General features: G+C 43.8%; 1 protein-coding gene across 9 annotated transcripts in view; it reads left to right on the plus strand.

Moving 5' to 3' along the window:
* Positions 1 to 26,789, plus strand: part of ARNT2 (aryl hydrocarbon receptor nuclear translocator 2) — a 174,826-nt gene that overhangs the window by 135,007 nt on the left and 13,030 nt on the right. For 6 of the 9 annotated variants that reach the window (XM_075897103.1, XM_075897105.1, XM_075897107.1 and 3 more), the window contains 6 exons: positions 7,955 to 8,027; positions 8,195 to 8,318; positions 16,864 to 16,963; positions 20,342 to 20,368; positions 20,836 to 20,974; positions 24,515 to 24,680. In XM_075897103.1, coding sequence (XP_075753218.1) covers positions 7,955 to 8,027; positions 8,195 to 8,318; positions 16,864 to 16,963; positions 20,342 to 20,368; positions 20,836 to 20,974; positions 24,515 to 24,680 — 629 coding nt within the window. The remainder of the gene's footprint in view (positions 1 to 7,954; positions 8,028 to 8,194; positions 8,319 to 16,863; positions 16,964 to 20,341; positions 20,369 to 20,835; positions 20,975 to 24,514; positions 24,681 to 26,789) is intronic. The other 3 variants (XM_075897104.1, XM_075897106.1, XM_075897109.1) reach the window with 1 other exon arrangement.

Genomic DNA, 26,789 nt, shown 5'->3' on the forward strand with positions numbered 1-26,789 from the left:
AGAACATGTCTGTCTATTTGATGTTCACATGACTTATTTTTTCTTTTTCCCACTTTCTCTCCCCTCCATACACACATGCACTGGTTATTGTTATGTTTACCCTGCTTATGGATAATGTTATTTTCTGGATACTCTGGGGCAGAGTTTCAGCTGTTGCCATGTTTGCCTGATCAGCCACAAAAACAAGAAAAAAACTGTGTGACTTAGCTTAAATAATATATGTCTAACCCTTGTTTTATTTTTGGATTTTATTTCATGGTGGTAATTTTAAAGATCTTGAAGGAAGCATTTACCATGTGTTTTTGAATTTGTATTTTAAAAATTGTATTCATTTTACCCCTCTGTGTTAGTTTTAAAACATGGCTCTATCTTATAGGAATGATGGCCTGAGGCTAAGCCATTATATTAATTTGTTTGATTTAGTATATAGATTTATGTACATAATTAGATATCTGTTGAATTTAGAAAGAAATCTGCCAGTGCTTTCTATTAATAGAAAGTTTTTATTTTGCATTGCCCAGTGAATTCAGTTTGTTTTCCAAAAAAGACTGCAGAGGGCAGTAGTGGTCATGGTTGTTTTTTATGATCTTGCTTTGCAACTTGAAGCAGTTGACTTTCCCAGCTTAGTTTCTGTGTGGAAGGGTAACTAAATGTTGGGTTCAAATGTTCATTTAGTACCTTGCCAAAAAAAAAAAAAGGAAAAGGTTAGCTTGGTTTCTTTTGGATAGAATCATCCAAAAGAAACTTCCTGTAGAAATGAAGCGTTTAATGGTTAGCATTTGCACTGTGCTCAGCTGAAAAGGACAGCCCTACATCTCACCTCACCACGTCTTCTTCCTCTTGGAGTTCCAGTAAAAACTGACTAACATTTATGTAACACACAAGTTGAGCTGTCTTTGAACAAACCCATCTACCCTGAAAAGAACAAACATTTTCTTAATTTTGTATGTACACAGAGCAGATGTGAGTTGTTTTCTGACCTTTAGAGAATGTGATGTTTTCATTTCTCATAAACCTGACTGGATAATTGTGTGTATTGATGAACCCTGGACTTTTGTAGGTCTTGAAATATTGTTGTGGTAGACTTGCAGTCCACTGAAGGATCTGATACAGGTTGAATTCTGTTAATACAGTTTTACCTAAGCAAATACTAGAATAAAAGACCCTGTACAAGTTTCCTTGTAAAAGTGGAATTCTGGATAAATAAATGAACAGCTCTGGTATGGTTAATTTACTGAATTGGATACTGTAGGCCACTTGTGAAATCAGCTGTTTGTGAGATTTTAGCCCATGATAGTGAGGATACCACAAAATTAGGGATGTTAATTTTAGTTTAATCAACTAGTCGACGGATTTTCCATCATCTAGTCAATTAGTCCATAAGTGGGTGTGTTGCGGCAGCATTTTAAATGTATTAAGAGCTGGCAGGCTCTTAAAAGGCTGAAGCATAGCAGTGGGGACCTAGTCTGAACTGGAACAGCTGATTCCTAGCTCACACTGGGTCTATTCCCCCTCCCCCCTGCTGTGCTTTACCCTTTTAAATGTATTAAAAGCCTGCTGGCTCTTAACATATTTAAAAGGCTGGTACAGAGACACAGCGTCTGGGACTGAGCGCAAGCTGGGAATCAGCTGATTCCCAACTTGTGCCTGGTCCCTGCTACTCCCCTACCCCTATGGAGACAGTGCTGAGGGGACCCAGCTTTTAAGTTGGCTCCCCCCAACACTGGCTCCTTCCCTCCCCTAGAGAAGCAACTAGTCGAGGGATTAGTCAACTATCCAATAAGCTTTTGCTTATCGAATAGTCGACTAGTCGCTTACATCCCTACACAAAAGCTTACTTTCAAAGTAATAACCGGGACCACAGGCATCTGTTACTAATAAAAGTAGCCTAGGAGTAATATCTCAAGACTACATCTACTCATTTTTCCACAGCAAGAAAACTACTCCCCCCTCTAAAGTTTGAATTCTTCTTGACTATTTTGAAGCCATGACAATAAGCTGGTGATTCCAGAGTTTATACAGAGACACACGGATAATCAACTAGAAAATTGTCCAATTTCAAAAGGAAACTCGTACAGCGTCTTTTATTCCATCATTCCCTTAGATAAATCTGTATTAATGAATTCTTCATGTTTACTGAACAATGTCAGCTCAGAGAGAGGATTTCACAGGGACTCTGAGGTATTCTCAGTTGACCCAGACAACATTCCATTTCCAATGTAGGAGATCATCTTTTGATCCAGAAAATTCATCTTTCATAGCTTCCTCTAAGCCACGATTCCCAAAATCAAAAGCAACGTCAGTTTTGGCTTTCACTTGCAAGCCAATACAAGAGGATTGATGATTTTTTTTTCCAAAACCAGAGCCATTCTGGCTTGTCCCATTGTTACACCTCTGATTTGGAAATCTAATGATTAAAGGGATATATATGTAATAATCATCTATTCAGAAGGGCAGGCAGTGAGGAAGTATCTAACTCCATCCCAACAACAAGTCAATTATGCCCAGGTTGGCTGTTCCCTGAAACATTCCATATTTTCATAAAGTGCTAAAACAGCATTTGAGATGTTAATACTTGCAATAAAAATGAGAAACCCAGCCCATTTAGAACTGAGTAGTTTACACTACAGTGCAGTGCAGAGAAGATACATTTAAATATTTGTTCTTTATTGTTGGATTTTGTACAGCTTGCCTTCTAGGCAAATGTTGTAGTGTGATACTTATTTTGAAATCTAGGTTAACAAGTACCACTGATGAGTATCTTCAATTAGAGAGAGGTGGAAGAGTGCCTGGTTAGACAAGTGTGGGCAAACAAACCGAGTTAATTAAGTACGCTGTTTTGTTTGTTTCATTTGTATATCTATGGCTGAATTAAGAGAACACACTTGATATGGAATAGAAGAGGCCTAAAGTACTGTTTTATTGACACATGCACCGTATAGTCAGTAATAAAAATAACTGAAGCAATGTAATTAGCTTTCACTTTAACCACACAATTTAATGGGTTTTTATCATCCGAAGAATGGTGATTGGAAAAACTTGCCCATAGATTTCAGAGATTAAATTCGTTCCTGGAATTTGTTGGACAAGCATGTATTACAGCTTGCACCTCCCAAAACTAGAATTCTCTGGTCTGGCAACATCCGTGGTCCGGCTGGACCATGCATGTTCCTGGATCAAAGAACTCTGGTAGCCTAGTGACAGAAGGGCAATCCAGGAGGGGCTGGGCTTAAGCAGCGGAACAGGGCTGGGGTTGGTGGCAGCCCCTGGCAGCCTGCAGCACTGGGACCAAGTTGGGGCAACCCCCAGCAGTACAGGATAAAGCTGGAGACATCCCAAAGCAGCGCGGGGCCAGGGCCAGAGCCTGTGGGCTGCTGCAGGGTGGTAGCCCGTGGCAGCCTTAGCTGTACTGGCACGTAGGGCTGGAACCCCAGACACTCCCGGAAGGGGGCCAGAGCCTGCAGTCCAGAGCCTGTGGAGCCCGACCATTCCGCAGCCCATCAGGATCAGAGCCCGGCAGCGCAGGCTGCTAGATCCCGGTAGGCAGTCCGGACGGGGCAGCAGCAGTCAGGCCAGTAACCCAACAGGCAGCCTGGCAGGGGCTGGAGGTAGGCTCCTGATCTCCCCTCCCCCCGCCCAAACTGGCAGAGTCAGCAGCTGGGGGCTATGGCAGGGAACCTGCTCTAGTCTGGCAAATTCCCTGGTGTCGGGTCTTGAGGGTGCCAGATAAGAGATGTCCAACACAGCTGTATTTGCTTATTATTAAAGAACCCTTTGTATATAGCAGTGGATTTTTTTAAGTCATATTTATTTTCTATTTGATAAACTATTAGTGATAATCCATGGCCCAAGGAATACTTGGGAAATAACTTTTCTGTTTGTGCCATATAATGCATCGAATGATATAGAATTATTATTGTACATCTCCAGCTGTTTGGGGTTTGATTCTCTGATTCAAGTTCTTGATAGTAAGAGTCAGTTTTTAAAATATGGTTTTGATAAGGATTTAACTTTCTGTAACATAGCCCAGAATTTATCTAGATGATCCAGATAGCTGAGGTCCATCTCCCAGGTACAGGTCACAGCAAGACCACACTGAATGGGTCAACTGCCTTTAAGCCCCTCGTGCCACAAGTAGACTCCCTAGATGTGACTACGCCTTTGTCATCACTTACTGGGAGATTAACCCTGTGGAGATCGAGCTCCGGGGCGTTGATTGAGTCTAATAAGGACGTGCTAAATCGATTGCTGATTGTGCTCACATCAACTCTGGGACTCCACCAGGTTGTGAAGAGTGAGGGAAGTCAATGGGGGAGTTTCTCTTATCGAACCCCTGCATGATAAGTCAAACTAAGGTACGTCAGCTGCAGCTACACTGTTCACATAGCTGGAGTTGCATACTTTAATCCAGGTCTACACTGTAGGAGAAAGTTGAACAAGATACACAACTCCTTATTAGACCTGCTAAATCAAACCCTGTGAGATTGATTTCTGCAGCATTGTCTCCTGGTAAGTAGAGGCAAGCCCTTAGTTCGACTTTGCCCCTCCCAGTGTAAACCTGGCCTATGAGACTGAAAGGAATCATTAGCAGGCCTAGTGCAAGCCAAATTTTTCTCTAATTGTCAAAAGCCAAAAAAGTCAAAGAAATTATTATACTCTGTAGAAACAGTATTGTTTTATGGAGAGTTTTGGAGTCTGCAGTGCTTGGCGTCATTAACAAATGTTCCACTCCCATCTTTAAGAGGCTAAAGCTTTAAACCGCTCAGGTCCTTCACTAAAGACCAAACCCAAATATTTATTATGAGCAAGTGAAGTAAGTGTTTCTAGTAAGTGTTTCTCTATCTCCAAAGTCCTTGCTTGAGAGGTCCCCCGAGGCTCATTCTTCTTCCTTACATTATTCAGTATCTGCATAAAGCAGTCAGCGGAGCCATTGAGACAACACAGGCTGAAATGACAGCAGCACACGGACCGTGCCCAGCTCTGCATCTCCTCTGTGTTCAGTATAAACAGCCTTGCTCTCAGCTTTCCTAGCCACTAGCCAGAATCATCCTTTCTTGGATGATGATCAGCTGCCTAAAGCTCGACTCTCCCACACTCAAAGTCATCTGCCCTCAGGTTTTTAAGTCAGTCTGCAACCGTCCTTCTTGTTGGTGTGAATTGATGCCCAAATAGCTGTGTTAATAAAAATGTCCATTTCTCTCTTCCTGCAGCTGGCCCCCAAAAGTCCGTATCCCCATTGTAATGGCCATAGACCTGGCTATGTGTTGCATGCTTTTGCTGTGGGCTTGATGGATGCAATTCATAACTAGAAACAAAGCCATTCACCGTGAAACAATTCCAAGTTGTACAAAAAACAGATCATCTGCTTAGCCATCAGTCACCAGAACACACCATCTAAGTACTCCAGTCTCAGGGCTGGCTTCTCATTAAATACAGAATCTAGTTTATGGTCTTCGTCCTAGGGTTCAAAGTCATACATGGAATTGGCCCTAATTATGTGGAGGGTCATGTCTCTGCATGACTGATAGCCACGCAGCACAGCTACATTCTGCAATCATAAACTTCTTAGCACATTAGAATTTTGTGGCAGTGGGACCTGTGGATTGCAGTGATTTATCCATACAACTTATTCTGATCTTCCAGGTAGGGTAAGAGAGAGAAGGCAGAAAGAGAGGAAAGGTATCCATGTTGCTTTCTTAATTTTGGGGAGATTCTTCTGCTCCGGTCCTAGATGCCGTGTAAGAATTTAGAATAAGTTTTCCAATTACAGGCAGTCCCCGGGTTACGTGGATCCGACTTATGTCGGATCCCTACTTAAGAACGGGGTGCTGCACCCCCCCCCCCCAGCAGACCGCCGAGACGCGCCGCGGCGGTCCCGCCGCGCACGTCCTCCACGGCGAGAAAAGCCTGGTCTGCTGGGGGGGGGGGGGCAACTAGCTGCGCTCCCCTCACCCCCCAGCAGACCAGGGAGATGCGGAGTGGCTTTTCTCGCTGTGGAGGACGCAGGCGGCGGGACCGCCCAGATGCGCCGCGGTCCCGCCGCCCGCGTCCTCCGCGGCTTTGCTCCGTGTCTCCTTGGTCTGCTGGGGAGTTACGTGGATCCGACTTATGTCGGATCCCTACTTAAGAACGGAGAACTGCGCCCCCCCCCCCAGCAGACCGCCAAGGCGCACTGCGGCAGTCCCGCCGCCCGCGTCCTCCACGGTGCGAAAAGCCTGGTCTGCGGGAGGGGGGGGGGGCGCACTAGCTGCGCCCCCTCGCCCCCAGCAGACCAGGGAGACGCGGAGCACTTCTTAGGTGCTAAGGATTTATATCTTTTTTAAAAAAACAGTGAAAGAAGATAAAGATACAGAAAATACATTAATGACTATATTAACTTAAAGTATAAAAAAATCTTTAAATACATTATATATTTTGTAAAGTGTATGCAAGTTACACTTAGTTAAAGCTAATAAGATTATATATTTATGTATTAGTAGTGTCCTTAAAAGGCTTTATAGATAATAAATGTGTAATTTCTATTGACTACTCAATTAGTCGATAAGGGAGTTCATTGCGGCTGTGTTTTTTAAACATAGTAAGAGCTACCAGGTTGTTAATACATTTAAAAAGCAGAGCCGCAGTGTCTGGGACCCGGTGTGAGCTGGGACTGCTGAGTCCTAGCTTGTGCTGCTTCTCCTGCCCCACCACGGAGGCATTGCTGAGGGTAACCAGCTTTTAAGCTAGCTCCCCCAGCACCAGTTCCCGCTCTCCCTTCCCCCCGCCCACACTTACTGTCTCTGTTACAGAGGCAGCAAAGGGGAAGGGGAAGTGACTAGTTGAGTCGCTTACGTCCCTAGTTCAGGCAATAGCACAGGACAGGGCTGGGCAAAGTAGCTTTTAGAGGGCTCGCGGCCCCACTCCTAATTTATTGCCTGACAGCCACCCAGGGTTGCTGTGCTATTTAAAGAGTTCCCAGTTGTGGCACTACTCTGGCAGGGGATGGAGCCACAAGCCCTTTAAATAGCTGCAGCCACCCCAGGTGGCTGCCAGGCAATGCAGTAGCAGCAGGGCCAGGAGTTACAAGCTCTTTGCAGTGTTTTTAATTCAAAACATCAAGCCCCAGACAACTCTGGAAGGAGGCAAGCCCCCAGCTACGCCCCTTCCAGCCTGTGATCACATACCAAAATTCATTAAGTGGTCCCCTTGCCAAAATGATTGCCCATCCCCACCTTAGGACTTAGCAGACCCATGTTCAAGTCCTTTCTTTGCCACAGACTTACTTTGTGACCTTTGGCAAGTTGTTTAGCCTCTCTGGGTCCCATTCCCCACTGATAAAATGGGGATGATAATATTTCTTAAGGCTGTTGTGAGGATAAATACACTAAAAGATTGTGAAAATCTTTGAAGTCTACTGATGAAAAGCACTATAAGAGTTATATAAGTTGTATTTTATAGTTAAATATTGAAATAATAGTGCCATAATTGGGTCAGGAATCTGATGGATAATAAAGCAAGGAAATAATTATTCTACCTGTAGACTGATATGGACCTGATGCTGCATCAATTCAAGCTGACGGGCACTTTAATGCTGACTGTGCAGGAACAGGCCCTGTGTATTACTCTCTAATTCACAGAGATGACTCGTTTTTCTTAACATAAATGTCATTTATGAAAAAGTTGGGTGCGTAAGGGGTATAGCCCAAAATACTTGAAAACTCAGTGGGAGTTTTGGTGTGTGAGGCTTTGTTGACCCCTCTATGCGCAGCAAGAATTTTAATATGTTTTGAGGTTTTCTCAGTAAGAGATCTTTTAAAATATTTTGGCGTTGCGGGAAATGACTTGTCAACAGAGACTCTGAAAGCGGTCACATTTGTTAGGCATTTGTTATGGGAATTTAAAGGAGCGAGCCAAGTCTTCTCTTTTCATTTCTTAATTATTTTTTGTAACTCGTCATTGTCTTTTATATTTGCAGGCAACTTCAGCAACAGCAAGCTGAGCTTGAAGTACATCAGAGAGATGGGTTGTCATCCTATGACTTATCTCAGGTAATATCTCTGAACGGGTTTTTTTTTTTTAAATACCCGTGTCTCTGATCTTTTAAATGTAAAGTGATTGAGGATCTAAACAAATCAAAAACAGAGACTATATTTGAGCTCTTTCGTATTAAATATGGGAGCAGAATTACATTCTTTTTTGCATACATCAACAACAGGTACCTGTTCCAAATATACCAGCTAATGTTCATGAGGGTGGAAAGCCAGTGGAAAAACCAGACACTATCTTCTCCCAGGAGAGAGATCCTAGGTTTGCTGAGATGTTTGCAGGAATAACTGCTTGTAAGTGAGAGCCTCTGTATTTAATTTTTAATATTACTGATGTAAGCTGTATTCTTGACCTTAAGTACCATTACATAGCATGTAATTGCCTTCGTTTTCAGTTTAAACTGATGTTCCTGAAAATTTGCCAGGTTTTACAAAAAGTATCGTTCTTTTTTTTTCTGATTTTCACCCTACTTTTGCATCATTCAATTTTATTAAAACTTGTTTTATTGGGAAAATACAATAAATTGCATGAGATGTCTGTAATAAGACCAGCAGTCTCAAACTCACGGCCCGTAGGCCATTCCTGGCCAGTGCAATTGCATAATCCAGTCTGAGGTGAGGGTTCTGTTCATTCCTTTCCCCCGAATGAAATGGCCTCCAGAATTATTGCGTGTCCTGGCGTGGCAGTAGTGGTCGGGATCCTTGCAGCCGCAGGAAAGGGGCAGGACATGGGGGACAGGAACGGACAGCCCTTTCCCCGCACCACCACCCTTGGCCCTCCAGGACTCCCAGGCCAGATTGTGCAACTGTTCTGGCTGTGGGCCGAGAGTTTGAAACCTTTAATAAAGACAATGGATTAGTCTGTGTGTATGTATAAAGCTGCCTCTTGAAATAAGGCTATGTATTAGTCTACAAGGTACAGTCAATAACAAGCAGGCATGCACACAAGCTCTGAGGAATGTGAGCATTGGAGCATACTGAAGAATCTCACACCTACCTAACACATTTTAAACTGTTAGCAGATAACGATTTAAGATTTAACATGCTTGACAAATTTTGAATAACTTTCAGAATACAGGGAAGTATTCAAAAGTTTTTTAAAAAACAAACAGAAGGAATAAACCATATGAAGAAAGATTAAAAAGATGGGACTTTTCGTCTTAGAAAAGAGGAGACTAAAGGGGGATATGATAAAGGTCTATAAAAGCATGACCTGTGTGGAGAAAGTGAATAAAGAAAAGTTATTTACTTATTCCCATAACTTAAGAATTAAGGGTCACCAAATGAAATCAATAGGTAGCAGGTTTAAAACAAACAAAGGAAAGTACTTCTTCACGCAACACGCAGTCAATCTATGGAACTCCTTGCCAGAGGATGTTGGGAATTCCAGGACTTTAACTAGGGTTTAAAAAAAATCATGGAGTCCATTAATGGCTATAGCCAGGACGTATAGGAATGGTGTCCCTAGTCTTTGTCAGAAGCTGGGAATGGGTGACAGGGGGGAGGAGGGGAGATCACTTATTACCTTTCCTGTTCATTCCCTCTGGGGGCACTTAGCCTTGGCCACTGTTGGAAGATGGGATACTGAGCTAGATGGACCTTTGGTCTGACCCAGTATGGCCATTCTTATGTTGTTAAAGGATAAAGTTGAGTGTCTGTGCTGCAAATGGTGTGGACAGAATATTAAATATAAATATTTATAGGCTTATAGTTCTAAGTCTACAACAGTAAACTCTTAGTTCAAATGAAAAAAACTCCCAAGTGGCATTGTGTTTGGAGTTCTGTTTTAGTTCTGCAGGAAGCCACACTGATGAACAGCATTCAAAGCTTTAATCTACTGAAAACATTTTCTCCCTGTCTTTCCAGTCACCAAAATAAGTTCTAGTATTTACCCCCAGCACTGATTTTCACCTGTTTCTGTTGTGGTGCTGATAAGCACTGATAAATTCACAGGGAAAATTAAATAAAATAAAAACTGAAAATGAAGGGCCCAAGTAATGTGAAGCTCTATTTTGAAAGGGAGGAAAAAAGGCATTGTGGCCGAGAAGCCACTAGGCAAGTGAGTCTCCAAGAATGATGCATCGAATTGGTTGGAAATAAATATTTCCCTTCAAAAATGAAGCTGAACAAAACTCAGGAAGTTAGAGAGCAGGTGGATATGTTGTCCACTTAGAAGCCACTCTCTGTTCTCACTGAGTGCCGGTCTACACGATGGGGACAAGTCCATCTAAACCAGCGGTCTCCAATCTTTTTAACCCCAAGATCACTTTTTCAATGTAAGTGCAATGTAAGACCTACCTCAAACCCAAATACCTTTGCCACGCTTCTGCTGGGCATGGTTCCCCATTACTGATCAATGGGAACTGCAGGAGCGGTGTCTGCAGGCAAGGACAGCATGTGGAGACCCCTGCTCTGCCCCTCTTGAGGGCTGCAGGGACATGCCAGCCACATCCAGGAGCAGCAGTTACCACAGGGATAACTACTCCAGCCAGGACAGGTTAAACATTTTAGAATTCACTACTCAAAGAATTAAATGTAAACGTAAGAGAGAAATGAAAATTATGAAATGCACAGACCAGTCAAAAACAACTCACTTTGCAAGCAGTAAAAGAAGTAACAACCCCCCATGTGTGTTGGGTCAGGAGATGAGAGTGAAGCTCAGTGAGTGTTTGTGAGAATGACAGACTCACACAGTGTGTGAGAGTGACAGAGATTTGCATTGCCAAGCTCCCTCCATCCCCTTCTCTCTGTGTGGAGAGAGGGTACAGGAGTGAGGGAGGAGGGACACCCTGACATCAACACTCTGCCGCTTCATCAACAGGAGGCTCCCAGCGGGGCTGCTCCAAGGCAGAGGGCAGGAGCAGCATGACAGTGGTTGGAGGAGCAACTGAAGTGCCAGCGCTTGATAGCTTCCTGGCCAAACCAGTCAGGGTCACCTGTGAGAGGCTCCAAGATCAGATCAACATAACTTAGCCCTATTTACTGCAGGGTCCACACATGCTGGGTTGACAGAAGAAACTCTCCCATCAACTCCCCTTTCTCAGCTTGTTCTGGTGGAGTAACGGAGTTGAAGGGAGAGTGATCAGTGATGGATTTAGTGAGTTGTCTATAGATTGTTAAATCAACCCAGTGGCTCTATCGCCACAGGATGGATTCACCCCTTAGTAGAGGCGTACCTTAGTAGCCACATCTTTTCCATGCAGTCATGAATAGTAGCTGTCCTTTTCTCAGAGGTACACTTGTGCAGTGCAATTCATAAAAAGAGGTTTAATAGATCTTCCAGTTTTAGAAGCTAGAAGTAGCTTTCTTTCTCATAAAGTGCATGTCAGTGTGGCTCATTGAGATGGTTTGCAATAGCAGTTCTATTAAGACTAAGATTGGCTTACAATTTTATATAAAAAAAATTCTATTTTGCATGTTTTTAGGGCTAATGTTTTTCCTTGTTTATTTTTTAGTAGTTTGCTGTTCGCCTTCCCCACTTCCCCGAGTGAAAACGTTTTATGTTTGTTTTAAATAAATCAGTCGGCTGAGCTATGTCAGCTGGTGTCTTGCAGCGAGGGAGGAAACGACCCATTGTGTTTAACTACAGGCGTATAAGGAGATGACCTCACTGCAGGGGTTTCTTTATGTACAGTTTGACCTTTTCAAACTGTGAGGGCATGTCATTTCAGTAGAGACTTGATATTCTGTCCCTGTGTGGCTGAGAGTTCTGCTATTCCTGTTCTTCCTTGTCAGTGAAGTCAGTGTCTGAGTCCATAAAGGGGGTCTTCTGGAAGGGAGCAAGACTCCAACTCTAAACATTGGAACAATGTTTTCCAAGCGAGAACAAGCTGCTTTATTGGCTAATGTTCAAACAGCTCTGAACTGTTTGTGTGGCTAGGTCAGGGTTGAGGGTCTAGCAAGCTGAGAAGGTGAGCTATGGAGCTGTGTTCTTGGAAATGCCATTTCGCTTTTCATTTCTATCAATTTACAAGCTGTGCTCTTTTTTTTTCTGTGCTCCATGTGAGAGTAGCTCATGGGAGTCATGATCAAGGACTCTTTTAACGATAAAAAAGGATGTTTGTCCGTTAGAAATGTGTTGAGTGTCCAAAAACAATATTGACAAACCTGCAGGCTGCTTGCAGACACTTGCATTGTATTGATACTAGAGCTCTTTATCCAGTTTGGCTTCTAGAAATAGCTTAGGACAGACAAACACAGGATTGACGGAGTGGGGCAGATGCAGGGCAGCCATCAGCTACATGTTTTATTAAAATAAAAGACATCATGCTTTATCCATCCATGCCTTTTGAGCAGCAGCCATTTTGAGATAAAGTTCAATGCAGGGCCACTAGAGGTTGCTGGTGAGCTTTGAGGCAAGTTGGGCAATTTAGCTGCCCAGTGGAGAAGATGGGAGGGCAGTCACCAGAGCCGCTCACGTCCCTGCCTGCGCCTCCATCCTGCTCCCAGCCGGTTCCAGGCTCTCCGCAGTTTGGTCCCACTCTCCCCTGCCCTGAGTCATTTGTAGCATCCCAGCTCCCCCTGTGCTGACCTGCAGGCACGCTGCCCTACCAGTCCCAGCAACCACAGCAGACGGGGTGGGGAGAGGGCCCATTTCTGCTAGGAGAGGAACGGAAAGGAGGGAGAGGTTCCAGCCACTTTTGGCCTCACCGGTGATCAGGGAGAGATGAGGGATCCTGGCAGGAGCCCTCAGACTCCTCTCCCTGGAAAGGATGGGACGAGGTGACCCTCTCCCCTTTCGATCCCACTATGACCAAGGAGGGCCTGCCTCCATCTCCCTCCCCATCTGTTGTATGCCTGGAGTCTGTGCCCTAAAGTGTTGTGTTCTAACTGCCCCTTGAAAACCTTGCAGGTGGGCTCTAAAAGGTACCTACTTTACTAGCATGGTCTATATGGCACAGGTAGAGCACAACGCAGTAGGGCATTCTCCTGGTACCGCCTGCCAAACCTCGACTGCACGCATGCCACACAGACGGAGGAGAAAAATTCCCTGTAGCTAACTCCAAACTGAGGACATTCCTTCTCCCCTCTCCCTTCTTTATTTTGCGTCTGCACATTCTAAACTCAACACTCTGGTCATCTGAAGAAGTGGGCTGTGCCCACGAAAGCTCATGATGCCCTCTATCTGTTTGTTAATCTATAAAGTGCTACCAGACCATTTGTTGTTTTTAAAGTCTATTGCAAATCAATGTCAGGCTATTGTTATGCCTTAAGAGAAGAACAGGGAGGCAGAGAGGGAAAGGGCAAGAAACAGTGGGCTGGATCTTGAGGTGTGACTAAAGCAGATTAACACTCTCCCAATCCTCACTCAACACCTGGAAACTGCTATTATCTGCCAGCAGCTCCCAGCAGCTGTTTTGGCAGTTGGTGATGATAAGAGCAGAGGGATACCACAGTCATGCCCTGTGGCGTTCTCTTTTGGGCAATTCTGTGACACCCTTCGGTTCAGGAATCCATGAAAGGTCAGCCAGTGCTAAGGATCTAGAACAGCTTCATATTGCCCAGCTACTGCAGGGTAACTGCTGATAGACCCTGGTTGTCTGTGGGCAGAATTGAACCTCGGGTCTATGGAACTGAAGTGCATGAGCCTCTACTACATGTGCTAAGAGCTAAGGCTGGAGAGCAGACTCCTTATTCTCTCAGCAAGTGGTCTGGGTACCAGTAGATAGGACAATCCACCACACCCAGGAGCTGTGTGGGGTACAGCAGCACATCCAGGGATCTGACCCGCTCTTTCTGAATGGGGGTGCAGGGGGGAGGATAATCAAAACAGCTAATTGGTTAAACTATTCAAATTATATTGGTTAACTGGTTAACCATGGATGCGGGCAGGGCAGCCAGGACGGGGGAGGTCTTGCTGCTTCAAGCAGGCATGTCAGAATCTAGGGCCACTAAGGCCACGGCTGCAGTGGCATGGCAAGGAGCTAGGTCTGAAAGCCGAGGCTGGGGCTGCAGCACAGCTAAGAGTCAACACTGCTGCCAGGAGCTGGGGCTGCTGCTGGCAGATGGGGTTGGAGCTGGGGCCGCTGCAGAGACCTTGTCGGGTTCCTGCCAACTGGCTCCACGGTGATCCGGTTACAAAGTAAGCATTCTGGTAAGCCAAAGCTTACAGGACAACCAGTTAACCTTTTACATCTCTACTTTAGGGAGGGGAAGATCACCAGGAGAGGATCAAGTGAAGTCAAGGGAAAAGGAGGGGCATGCCAGGTTTATAGTGCTGTGCCAGGAAGAGGTCAGCATCTTTCTGCACTTGAAGGTGATGAGGGAGGATAGGGAGGAGGTGAAGGAGGAAAGGTGGAGCAGGGCCTTTACATTGTTAAAGGGGAATGGAGGGTTGCCAGAAGCTTTGGCAATTGTAGTTGCAGAATCGAAGGAGGGGGGAGGGAATTTTATAGTACACGGTGTCTGTGATTTTCAGATCTCTGAGTGGATTCTCAGAACAGAGACCGGCCATTCCTTCTCAAACTACCAGCCGAGATCGTTAGCAAAATACAAACTCAAAAGGGCAACTACCCTGGGTCCCAGCGATTCCATTCCATTGGGACCCTATCTAGTTCTTGGCCTCCTCAAAGCAGTTTGTTGTCAGAGTAAAAAGGGCTAAAAGGTGTCCCTGAAAGACAGTTTTGCCTTAAATTACTGCTTCCGAATCGGACCTGCAGACCTCACAGAGACAAAAATTCTTATTGCGTACAGTGGGTTTAACGTGTGTTTAAGTGGCTGCAAGTCAGTCTGATTTAAGAGCCAAATTACACCACAATGTGTGGAAGAACCAGGACTATAATTCCTGCTGCTGAGGGGAGTAGATTGGGGAAGATACAGCTTTTTATTCTGTTTTGTACAGTGCTGAATACAGAGCAGTACAGTGCAGGGGTTGACAGTAATTTTTGATAGTGGGGGCACTCCTAGATTTTGATAAAGTGGCCACTTTTCTATGGCGGGGGTGCAGAAATGGGACAGAGGGTGGGTGCAGAAGGGAGCTTGGGGTAGGAGATTTGAGGTCCAGAAGAGAGTGTGGCAATTGAGAGGAAATTTGGGTGAAGAGGGGGTTGTGACCTGGGGCAGGGGATTGGGGTTCAGGGTCTGGGAGGGGTATGGGTGCAGGAGTGGATTTTGACCTGGGGAAGCAGTGTGGGAGGTGGTGTAGGATCTAGGAGGGAGATGTGATCTGAGGGAGGAGGGATGCAGAGGATTTGGGTGGTGACCTGGGGCAGTGGAACAAAGTGCAGGGTTGGGAGGTATTGGGGTGCGGGAGAGGATTCTGGCCTGGGGAAGGGGTGTCAGAGAAGGTGCAAAGTGTGGGAGGGGGATTGTGACCTCAGGCGAGGGCTACAGAGGATTTGGTGGTGACCTGGGATAGGAGGGGTTGATGAGTGGGAGGGGATGGGGTACCAGAGGCAATCTCTAGCTGGGAAGTGCTTAACTTAGGCTGCTCCCAACCACCAGCCCAACAGGAACCCTGAAGCAGGCTCCTTGCCTGCTGCAGCCCCAGCCTGTTCAAAACAGCTGGAGGCTCCCTCCATGTGCCACTCTGGGCTGCACGCCCCTGATGGGGGGAGGGAGACTTAGTGCACTGCCCCACGCCTAGACCAATCATTGCAGCTCCCATTGGCTAGAAAATGGCCAATGGGAGCTGCAATGGTTGGCCTGGGAGCAGAAGCAGGGCGTAAAATCTGCTCCCCACTCCACCACCACAGTGTGCAAAGTCCTCCCCCACCAGGGGTGCACAGTGCCTAGAGGGAGCCACTAGCGATTTTGATCAACCTTGGGCTGCAGCTGGCAGAGAGCCTGCCTTAGAGTGTGTCTAGACTAAAGGGTTTTTTAAAAAAAAGTAGCCTTTTTTCGAAAAAACATCTCCTGTGTCTAGACTGCAGCCACGTTCTTTCAACAGTAAATCAAAAGAATGCAGCAGGTTTTTTTGATTGCGGGAAACCTCATTTTATGAGGAATAATGCCTTTTTTCGAAAGTACTCTTTTGAAAAAAGGCGCTATTGAATGCACACTGTGCTTTTTCAAAAGAGAGCATCCAGACTCTTTCGAAAAAGCGGCTCGCTTTTTCAAAAAATCTGCTTGTAGTCTAGATGTAGCCTCAAGGTGTTGGTGGAGCAGGCAGCAAGCTGGATCAAAAGGCTTGATGGACGGGATCCAGCCTGCAAGTCGGATCTTGCCTGCCCCTGTGCTACAGCAATACAAATAAGTAATAATATATTAAAACCAGTAATTGTGTTACCTCACAACTGGCAAATTATCCTAAAATGTGCACCCAGTTATAAAAAACTGTGAAGGCCTGTTCTTTAGAAGCCCGTTAAACAACATAATAAAAATAGCTGTCCCATACAAGAACTAGCCTCCAGGCACTGATATTACAGATTTGTTAATTCTGCAAGATAGGACCAGATATTTTATGTAAACTTAGACAAACACTAAATAAGCTTTAATGTCGAAGAAATACCTTATGTGCATCTCGAAGGATCTAGTCGCTTCTCAAAGCAGATGTGTAGCCTCCATAACATTAAATTCAATCACCTATAGAATTAATAGGAAATGGTTACCTTGTTGTAAAATTTTGAAGCCAGCCTATTGCATTCTGCAGCAGAGGCGCAATTCACTCTTACATCTTAGACATTGATTTAAAAATTCTATAGGAAGCATCTTTTGGGCCTTGTTTAATTTCCATACAGCCCTATTGGTTTCATCCGTACAGCATTCTATAGAACCCTTGCATAAGGGATTAAAAAGGAGAATGTTACTTATACCGGGCAGTTTGTATGCATGTTATTGTCGGGTGAACCAACTGTTAATTTCCTCCTCTGTTGAGATTTTCTTTGAATGTTCTTAACAGCAGATAAAAAAATGATGGCTTCAGCATCTCCAGCAGGAAACCAACAGCTCTACTCTCAGGGGAGCCCCTTCCAGCCAGGACATTCAGGAAAGGCTTTCAGGTACCGTACCAAGAGCTTCTGTACATGAAAGGGAATTCCATTTTGATTCTGTGGAAACAGAATACAAGTAATGCTAACACGTGTCTGGTACAATGTGATTTTTTTCCCCTTTGTGCAACTTGACTCCCACACAAAAAAGTTCATCAGGAAGAATTAGTCTGTAGGCAAACATGTATCACTTGGGTGTTCTAGTAGATTTTTGAAATATTTTTGAGTTTACTAACTGGTAAAATAGGGTTGACAAATACTTGAAATTTAAGAATCGACATGCTTTTACAGTGGTGTCTTGAGATTTCCATAGCCACTGTGGATCTGTTTATTTTATTATCATTAGCTCTGTTTTAGTAAAGAAGATTTATGACTGTTCACTGACTGCTCTAGTCATTAGTGAAGGCTATCTTCTTGAAGGCTAATCCTGTTCCTCTTTGTCCTCCTGCTGTTTAAAGTGACCAAAGAGAAACTGTCTTGAGCATCTATACTGCAAGGAACTCTAATGAAATCCCAAGCTATGTGTGCATGTAGCTGAGTTTTCCCCTAGGACTAAGGCAAGGTTTTGAAAATGAAGGACCAACCATTCAAATGCATTATATATTGATTATGAGGCCTATGAATTAGAAATTAAATATTTGGTGTAATTTTACAGAAACCAATGTGTTCTTGATCTTGTAATTGGTAATGATATCACAAATGTTCTATAGTTAGATCTTATATGGCATTTCAGCATGTAAATTGCAAGTGGCCATCTTGACATTTCACATGTCTTGTTGTTCTTATTTTGTTGGTCTCCTGGAAATTTAACTGAAGCTTCATTTTTGCTTGTAATCTGCCACGTTAACTGGTGACACAAAGGCAAATGTCACTGTTAGAATCCTTGATGAGTTCCGACCCCAGGACACCTAACTTTGGATCCAGGATAGCAGCCTGGTGCAGTTCTGGTCACCACATCTCAAAACAGATTCATTAGAATTGGAAACAGTACAAAGAATGAGACCAAAATTATGAAGAGTACAAGACAGATTCCACATGAGGAGAGATTTCAAAGACTGGGACTTTTCAGCTTGTAATAGAAATGAGAGCTATAAAATCACAAATGGTGTGGAGAAAGTGAATAAGTTACTGTTATGTGAAGGAATAAATAACACAAGGAATATGAATAGGCAGCATGTTTGAAACAAAAGTACTTTTTCAAACAACACACAGACAATCTGTGGAACTTGTTGCCAGGGGATGTTGTGAAGGACAAAGCTGTAAAGGGATTGAAAAAAGAATTAGATGCGTTCCTGGAGGGATAGGTTCATCAATGGCTACAAGCCAAGACGATCAAGGATGCAACCTCATGCTCTGGTCGTCCCTAACCTCTATCTGTCAGAAGCTGGGAGTGGATAACTGGATGGATCATTTGCTGATTGCCTGTGCTGTGCATTCTTTCTGAACAGGCCCACCAAAGATGGGGAGGGGGCAAAAGGGGCAGCTGCCCAGAGACTCAGCAATTCAAAGGACTGTAGTGGTGCCAGCCAGAGCTGCTGGAATTTCGTGCCTGAGACCTCGCCCCTTATGGAAACGGAGCTGGCTCCCTCCCACCTCCCCTACACACACATCTTGCCCATGGGCCTATGGAGGCTGTCAGCTTCTCTGCTGCTAAAACACCTGGCATTGGCCACTGTTGGAAAACAGAATACTGGACTGGATAGTCCATAGGTCTTGACCTGCTATGGCCATTTTTATTTTCTTACGTCCCACCTGTGCTTGGCCTTGTGGGGCTCGGCAGAGTTGTGGTGCACTATCTCCTTGGCTCTGAGCCTCTACTCTTGTACTCCAGGTGCAGGTCCCATGCCTGACACCTCTCTTGGCAGTGTGGACCTAGTCATCCAATTGCTTAGGCCCAGAAACTGGGACCAAACTCCCAAATAGCTGTTGCATGCTTCTACAGTTCCACAGAAGCTGTGAACATTCTGGCTTCCTGTTTCCTACTTCAGAGACTGTGACAGTAAAAGAAAGACTCTGCAAAGGAAATTCTAAACACACACACTTTACACCGAGGCTTTGTCTACATTGGCAGTTCAGCGACAAAGCTTTTGTTGTTCACAAGTGCTTAAAACCCCCCTAAAAACTCTTAATGACAAAAGCTCGGGAAAGTACTAGTGTAAACAGGGCTTTGTCGGCAGGAGTGCTTTCCAGCCAACAGAGCCAATGCCATTGTTAGAGAGTAGAAGTTATTTGTCGGCAAAATCGATAAACAGTGTGAACACTGATTTTTAGTGACATGGTTTTGTCAACACAGCCGTGTAATGTAGTGTAGACAAAGCTGTGTAGTGTAGACAAAGCCTGAGATCACAGAAGTGATCTCCAGATCTAAAAAAAAAACAAGTCCTGCATGCAAATGCCTTGATTTCTCTACCACTCCAAGAGCCCTTTGGAATTTGGTCAGTGTCTTTTCTGGGGATTCAGGAATCCTCCTCTTCTGTTGCTAAGCCTTGACTGTTTCTGCTTCTGTTCTGTTCCCCATTCACTCACTCCCCCTCTAAGATAGCATCAGTCCTGTTTATCAGGTGACTTTCCTCAGTGACTTCAATTCCCTTACCAGCTCGTCTAAGTGAACTGATTCTGTTGGCTGCAACTAACTCCTTGTCTTAAGGTTCTTGCATGTGAATGGGAAACAGCCATTACTTGCTCTATATTTTTAGAATTCTGCTAACACCTTTTAGAATCCCAGTCCAAGATGGAAGTAAAAAGACAACCGTTTTACAATCAAAATGGCATTCACAAAAGCAAAATGGAGTTTGTAGTTTGATACATAAACATTCAGACATATGTGAATCCATTACAACCATCTGTTTGTTTTTGTAAGTGATTTAATAATTCTCAGAATAGAGTCCAGGATAATAAATTACTACAGATGCTCTCCCTTTCTGACCTTGGGAAAGCGTAACAACAACAAATTACTCACAAATTGCAGACCATATAGGAGAATGATATATGTACTGAAACATGTTCTTTCAGACAAAATATTGGGATTGATGGGTGTATATTTAATTTACATAAAATGTGTGTGTTAGAGACAGTATATCCACTAGGTCCAAAGATTGCTATACAAAGAACACTGGAAAACAGAAGGTAAACTGGAATGCTCATGAGTATAAATTTCATTATCAGGAAAATATTTCACAACTTTACACACATTCTTTTGGGAGTTATTTTTTCCTATTTGAATTTTTCTGATTTTTGTTCCAGGGCTCAGAACAATAGCTTTGTTTGATTTTTCACCTCGATTTGTAACTGTGTAGTATCTTTTAGCACCAATGCAAGGAAACAAGAATTAAAAGCATCTAATCAAACATATATCTTTGTTACATAATACATATTTTCTTCTTTTTACAGAAAGAATGCAACACTGACAAGAAACAGGTTAAAGAATATTTATGAACAGCATCATTTCAGAAGCCTCGATTCAGGGCAGCATTTAAGCATGTGCTTAAGTACCACTGACTTTAAGCACATGTTTAAAGTTAAGTACATACTTAAGTGTGGTCCTGAGGAGAGCTACTTTCCTGAATTGGGGGCGAAACCAATATGAAAAATAATTTAATTACACATCCCTTTGGTTGAACTAATGCAAGCCCTTTGGATGAGATTGCATGGATAACTAAGAAGAATTTGGCACACTGTCTGCATAGTCAGTCTGACATCTTAGAATTTCAAAATGCCTTATAGTTTTAATACTGAATACATGTCATTTTCATTTAGTCCTTATGCAGACAATCTGGAAAACGCCTTAATGGGATAATTAACAAAATTTCAGTATCTGGCATACAATTTATGCATCAATTATTGTAGTATTGCCTACAAGTCACTTTCTGTTCTTTCCCCTTCAGCTCATCTGTGGTACACGTGCCTGGTGTAAATGATATCCAGTCCTCTTCTTCAACAGGCCAAAATTTGACACAGATCTCTCGTCAGTTAAATCAGGGTCAAGTTGCCTGGACGGGGAGTCGCCCACCATTTCCAGGACAGGTGTGTGTTTAATTAAGGGGTTTTAGTGGCATTCTAATGATTTGCTACACCTATAGATTTTGAAAAAAGAACAAATCAAACTTCCTAGCTTAAAATCTGGTAGAATGTACCTTTTGTGTTCATTTCATTATTCTTTAAAAAAAAAATTCCTCTGTTTCTGATTCATCTGCTCAAAATAGAAAAGCTCAAGGTTGAATTCTTCTTTGCATAATTCTAAAGGAAAAATAAGGTTATTTGGGCAAATATTTTGTTATGTTTGTTTAGATACACGACCCTCACAAAAATCCAGTTTTAAGGCTTGTATAAATGTGTGGTTTAAGTGATATCAACAGGACCATGCATATTTAAGTTGTGCATTATGTTTTTGTTAGTCAGAGGCCTAAAAATGGGTATGTCTACACTGCAGTTTGGGAGCAAGCCTCCCAGGTAGGCAGACTCATGCTATCTTTGCTGGATCTAGCACACTAAAAATAGTAGTGTAGATGTTGCACCTCAAAATCTGAGACTAATCACCTGAGCTCAGGTCCAGGGCCCAGGTGGGCTAGTGAGCCAGAGCTGCCACCTGAACCACAAAGACAACACTGCTGTTTTTACCATTCCACCTCAAGTGGAGCTAACAAGAGCCTGTTTACCCAGACTGGGAGCCTCCCAGATGGTATGTCCAGATTCTACTATGATAGTATTCAAATGTCAGTCTCAGTACAATGAAATGTCTAGAGAGAAGCCAGCATGTTAAGGACTAAGTAACAACCCAGTCCCTAAAAGTTCTTGTTTTAACCTTCTTCAAATAAATCCATCATGAATACTATTTTAAAAATAATTGCTTGCATTCAGTTTTCTTACATAATCTGTAAAGGCACGTTAAGGTGTGCAGTCAATCATTTTACCAGCAGCTTAAATATTTCCATATTTGTCTGCTAGTTTCACATATTTACTGACCAGTCCTCAGTTAACATCAGTTATTGTGTTATATCTATTCTGTATGCTAAAGACATCAAATTGAAATAATATTTTGACATATTTTTGTTTATACACAGTATAGCAAGGCCATTAATTATTACTGATAAAAAATGTGACATCTCCTCTTAACCTAAGACATCATCTCTGGTCAAGTCTTAATAACCAGAGTACAAATTTAGGAAACTCAGAATGTATTTTACCATCTATTTAAAAAAAAAAAAAAAACCTTACAGAAATGTCCTATCCTGTTGTCATCATCATTGTAGGAACCTTCAAAGCTAAGTTACTACTTAGCTAGGAACTAAACTGAAGACTTGCATTTTCATCATGTTGTTTGCTTGTTGGGATCTATTCCTCCCTCCCCCTCTTTTGCCCAAGACCATTGCTGTACTTGAGTTCATTGATTGCCTATAAGATGCACATCATTAAATTTGTCTAGAGATGTGACTTTTAATTTCAAACAGCAGAACTTGTTTAAACCAGTCTTCTGTAGAGCTGCTGGGCTAGTTGATAGGGGGGAAAGAAATGCTTTGTTGGTAAGTGGTCTCTTTTACTGGCACTATTTCCTGATGTGTTTTGTTACTTGGTTATTCGCTTCTTGTCTCATTCTATCTATCTCAGAGGGGTGTTGTACTATTTAATGATACGTAACATGCTTTGAGATCCTTGGAAGTCATTATAGATGTGTAAAGGGTGGTTCTTGACGGAACTGAACCACTCCCTATAAGCAGAGTTTGGTTAATTTTCCCTGAGATAGTAGTGGTGAGCATAAGAACGGCCGTACTGGGTCAGACCAAAGGTCCATCTAGCCCAGTAGCCTGTCTACCGACAGTGGCCAGCACTAGGTGCTCCAGAGAGGGTGGACCGAAGACAATGATCAAGCGATTTGTCTCCTGCCATCCCTCACAGCGCTACATTGAGCCGGGCCTCATGCGCAGGAGAGGCCGGCCGGCCGGGGGCAGCAAGAGGTGGCGGCAGAGCATGCCTGCTGCATTAGCCACCGTGGCAGCGCCTCCCCATGAGTGGAGCCATGCAGCACCGCACTGAGCCAGGCCACGTCGGCACGTGCGCAGGAGCTGCTGGGGACAGCAAGAGGCAATGGGGGATCTGGACAGCGAGGCACGTGGCAAGGCAGTGACAGAGCTGGGCAGCAAGAAACATGGCAAGGCAGTGGCTGAGCGAGGCCAGGGTGAGAGGTCTGCACTGGGGCTTGGTAGGGTAACCATATGTCCAGTTTTTCCCGGACATGTCCTTTTTTTCCCACACATTAAATCGCCATCCAGACGGGTTTTTTAAAAGACAAAATATGTCTGGGATTTTTTGCCCTGCAAAGAGGATTGGGGAGGGGACAGCAGCATGTGCCTTCAGTAAAATATTCGGAGTGGCACACCCGGACCATTCACAGCTGCTCTGTGCACGGGCCCCAGCACCTGGAGGGAAAAGCGTGTGGTTCCAGTGAGATCCAGGGCATTACACTCTGCCCCGCTAGATTTATGTCCCCTGCTCTGCGGGAGGGAAAGGGCATTGTGTTAGAACAGGGGGTTGGGTGGTACCTGGCTCTAGGGGAGGGGAAGGGCATGGAGCAGGGAGTTGGGGGGGGTACCTGGCTCTAGGGGAGGGGAAGGGCATTGAGTTGGAGCTGGGAGGCTGGAGGGTGCCTGGCTCTCGGGGCAGGGTAGATGCATTGGGTAAGAGCTGGGAACTGGGCGTTAAAACTTCTGGATTCTTTCCTTTCCTGTAGGTGGGCAGTGGTCTGTTGCTTAGATTTGGGGGTTCCAGTCTCTGTTCTGTGAGGACTGCGAGAGCTGGTGCTTTGTGGGGCGAGCAGGGGGAAAAAGGGGATTCGGGGAAGCAGGATTCCTGGGTTTCCTTTTCTTGCCATGCTACTTCTCACCTCGGTGCCTTTAACTTCACATTGATTGTACTTATATTTCAGTAAATAGTGTACTGACAGTTTTAGTTTGATTTGTTAAAATTGTGAAGCCAAAACAAAAATTAGTCAATATAATGGTCTTCTGTTGATATGTGTTTTAGTAGTTAAATTCCTAGATTGTCATTGCTCATTAAAAGTGCTGTCATACAGGTGAAAATATTGCATTTTATTAATATCAGCAGAACTGACTGAAATGGGGCCTGTGTGTTGTGCAGTCTTACCTTAATCTTTGTATTCATGCCTGTCTGTGTGAAAGAAGCTATTTGTATATATATATGCAACCACACTTAAGTTGTGGCCCTCAGCACGTGTTATGGGTATCATTGTGGCCTCTGGGGCTTCGAAAGTTGAGTAGCCCTGGGTTACAGCTTGTAACAAACAATAGTGATTCTCTTTCTAAATGCACAGAGAATATTAATAATCATGTTATATTTTCAGTTACAATCTGTTGCTTTCATTGAACTTAACCGCCATAAATAGTCATAAATCCACACTGATGGAAATTGAATATGGTGGAGCTAGGGATAATACACCTAATCTCATCTGCAATGTTTATTTAACAATTGATTTTTACACTGTTAAAACTTGCTACACTGCTATGCCAGCAATACAACTAATTTCTTTTTCTTCTCCCACCCACCCCATAGCAAATCCCATCACAATCTGGCAAGGCCCAATCTTCACCCTTTGGAATCGGAACCAGTCATACCTATCCAGCTGATCCATCATCCTACAGCCCTCTCTCTAGCCCAGCCACGTCGTCCCCAAGTGGAAATGCATACTCGAACCTAGCAAACAGAGGTGCAGGGTTTGGTAGGTTTTGGATTCTGTATCTCACCAGCGAACATAAAAGTGAAATGTAACTGTATTTTAAATCAGTGGATCAGCTCTTCTATTCTGTTCTGTATGCCAAGGGCAAGATTATCTCTGGCCTTTATGTGGGTGTGTACAGTTTGCCGGGAGGGCAAAAGGTAAGAAACTTTGCTTCCTCTTACTTGGCACAATAGACTGAGACAAGTGCTCCACCTCCAGCATCCTAAAGGATGCACTGAACTCCCTTCCTGACGTAAAATCCCTCCCAGACTTCCTTTTGGGTGGCACAGCTCTGCTCTACTCTGACTCACAAAAGGTCCAAAATGGCACAGACCAGAGAACTGTAACTCTTTAAACTGCTCTTAGTATGTGAAATTGTGTCCCATTGCTGCCATGACACCGCCCCTCTCCCAGGATACTTAATTGCTTCTCATTCAGTACAGATAACTCCATCGCCCCCTCTCTGTCGCTTGCAGACAATGACTTGTGCTAGTCATACTGTGAGTTTAAGAAATTCCCTTTGTGAACAGCTGGGTGTTTCCTAGCAGAACACGTCGCATTCATTTTACTTATTTTGAATGTGAATTTTCTCAGCTACAATCTAAAAGTAGAACATGGCAGTAGTCCTTTTCTTGTTGTCATGGGAGATAGGATTTGACCTTTTACTGATTAGTAATGCCTTTACTCGTTACTTTTACTTACATAGACAACACTCCACTGGCTTCAAGCTTTCAAATTAAATCAGCACATTTCTTTCCCTCCTCCCTTCCCCTTCCCTTTCCTCCTTCCCCAGAGTAAGGCCTGGGTAAGGACTGAGTTAGACAGATGAAGAGTTGTCCCTTTGGGATCTGTTCATGTGCTAAGATAAAACCATGTCTTTGGAGTGTATATAAGAGAACAGATATAGGAAGGACACCTCTAATTCTGCCCGGGCAGGATTATATCTTCATCATCAGATAGGCATTGATTACTTAAAACAGAAATATTTATGCAATTAAAAAAAATGGGATTTGGTCCAGAAGATGAGCTAGTGTCGAATGTGTGGAAAGGACTTGTACCCTTTGTTTATTGCTTACTTGATTGCTTTTCTTGTATGCTTCCCTATTTCAATCACAATTTTTTGTTGTTTTAATTACTAATTTAGAACTGAAAGCAGTCTCCTCAGTCGTCATGCCTAGCCCCTACCCTGACAGGCCACTGCATCACGTAACTAGGGATGTTAAATTTCAGTTAATCAGCTAATCGAGTAGTCGATGGAATTTCCATCAATTAGTCAATAAGGGGAGCACTGGCTATCCCGCTGCGCCCCGCCTTTGAAACATACAAGAGTCGCCCATGGATCTTGTACATTTCAAAGGGAAAGGCACAGCAGTCCTGCTCGCGATCCCTGCTCGTGTCTTTTTCCCCCGCTGCGCTTCTGCCTCCCCTCCTCCCTTCCCCCGCAGAGATGGTGCTGGGGGGAGCCACCTTTTAGGCTCCCCCCAGCACTGGCTCTTGCTCCCTTCCCCTTGGTGCCTCAGACAGCGGGGAGGGGGCAAGCAACTAGTTGAGTAGCGATTTGACTAGTTGCTTACATCCGTATATGTAACTCATTCATAAACTGATCAAACTCCATTTTAAAACCAGTTAGGTTTCTTGCCCCCACTTTCCTGTTGGGAGATGGTCCCAGAATCTCACTACTCTGATGGTTATTAACCCTCTAATTTCTACCAGAATTCACTTTTGGCCAGTGTAGATCTCTCTGTTTTCATGCCAACATTGTTGTTTAGCTTTGATAGCTCTTGCCCCTGCCTGGTGCTTAGTCTGGTGTATTTATAGAGAGCAATTAGATCCCCTCTCAGCCTTCGTTTTGCTAGGTAAAACAAGCCCAGCTTCGTTAGTCTCCTATCATGAGACATTCCAATCCCCTGATCATCCTACTAGCCCATCTCGGTACCTGTTGCAGTTTGATTCTTTTTTATTATAATGGTATGATCCAGTCCATGGAGGATTAGAAGCACTTTCTTGTACATTCAGCCAACTACCACAGTTATGGCTATATACAGTCAGTGGAGTTGTATGACACAGATGGAAGGCAGAATTGGAGTCGTTACATTTAAAAACAAATAC

The sequence above is a fragment of the Pelodiscus sinensis genome, chromosome 14 (assembly GCF_049634645.1).
Source record: "Pelodiscus sinensis isolate JC-2024 chromosome 14, ASM4963464v1, whole genome shotgun sequence".
Taxonomy (NCBI): Eukaryota; Metazoa; Chordata; order Testudines; family Trionychidae; genus Pelodiscus; species Pelodiscus sinensis.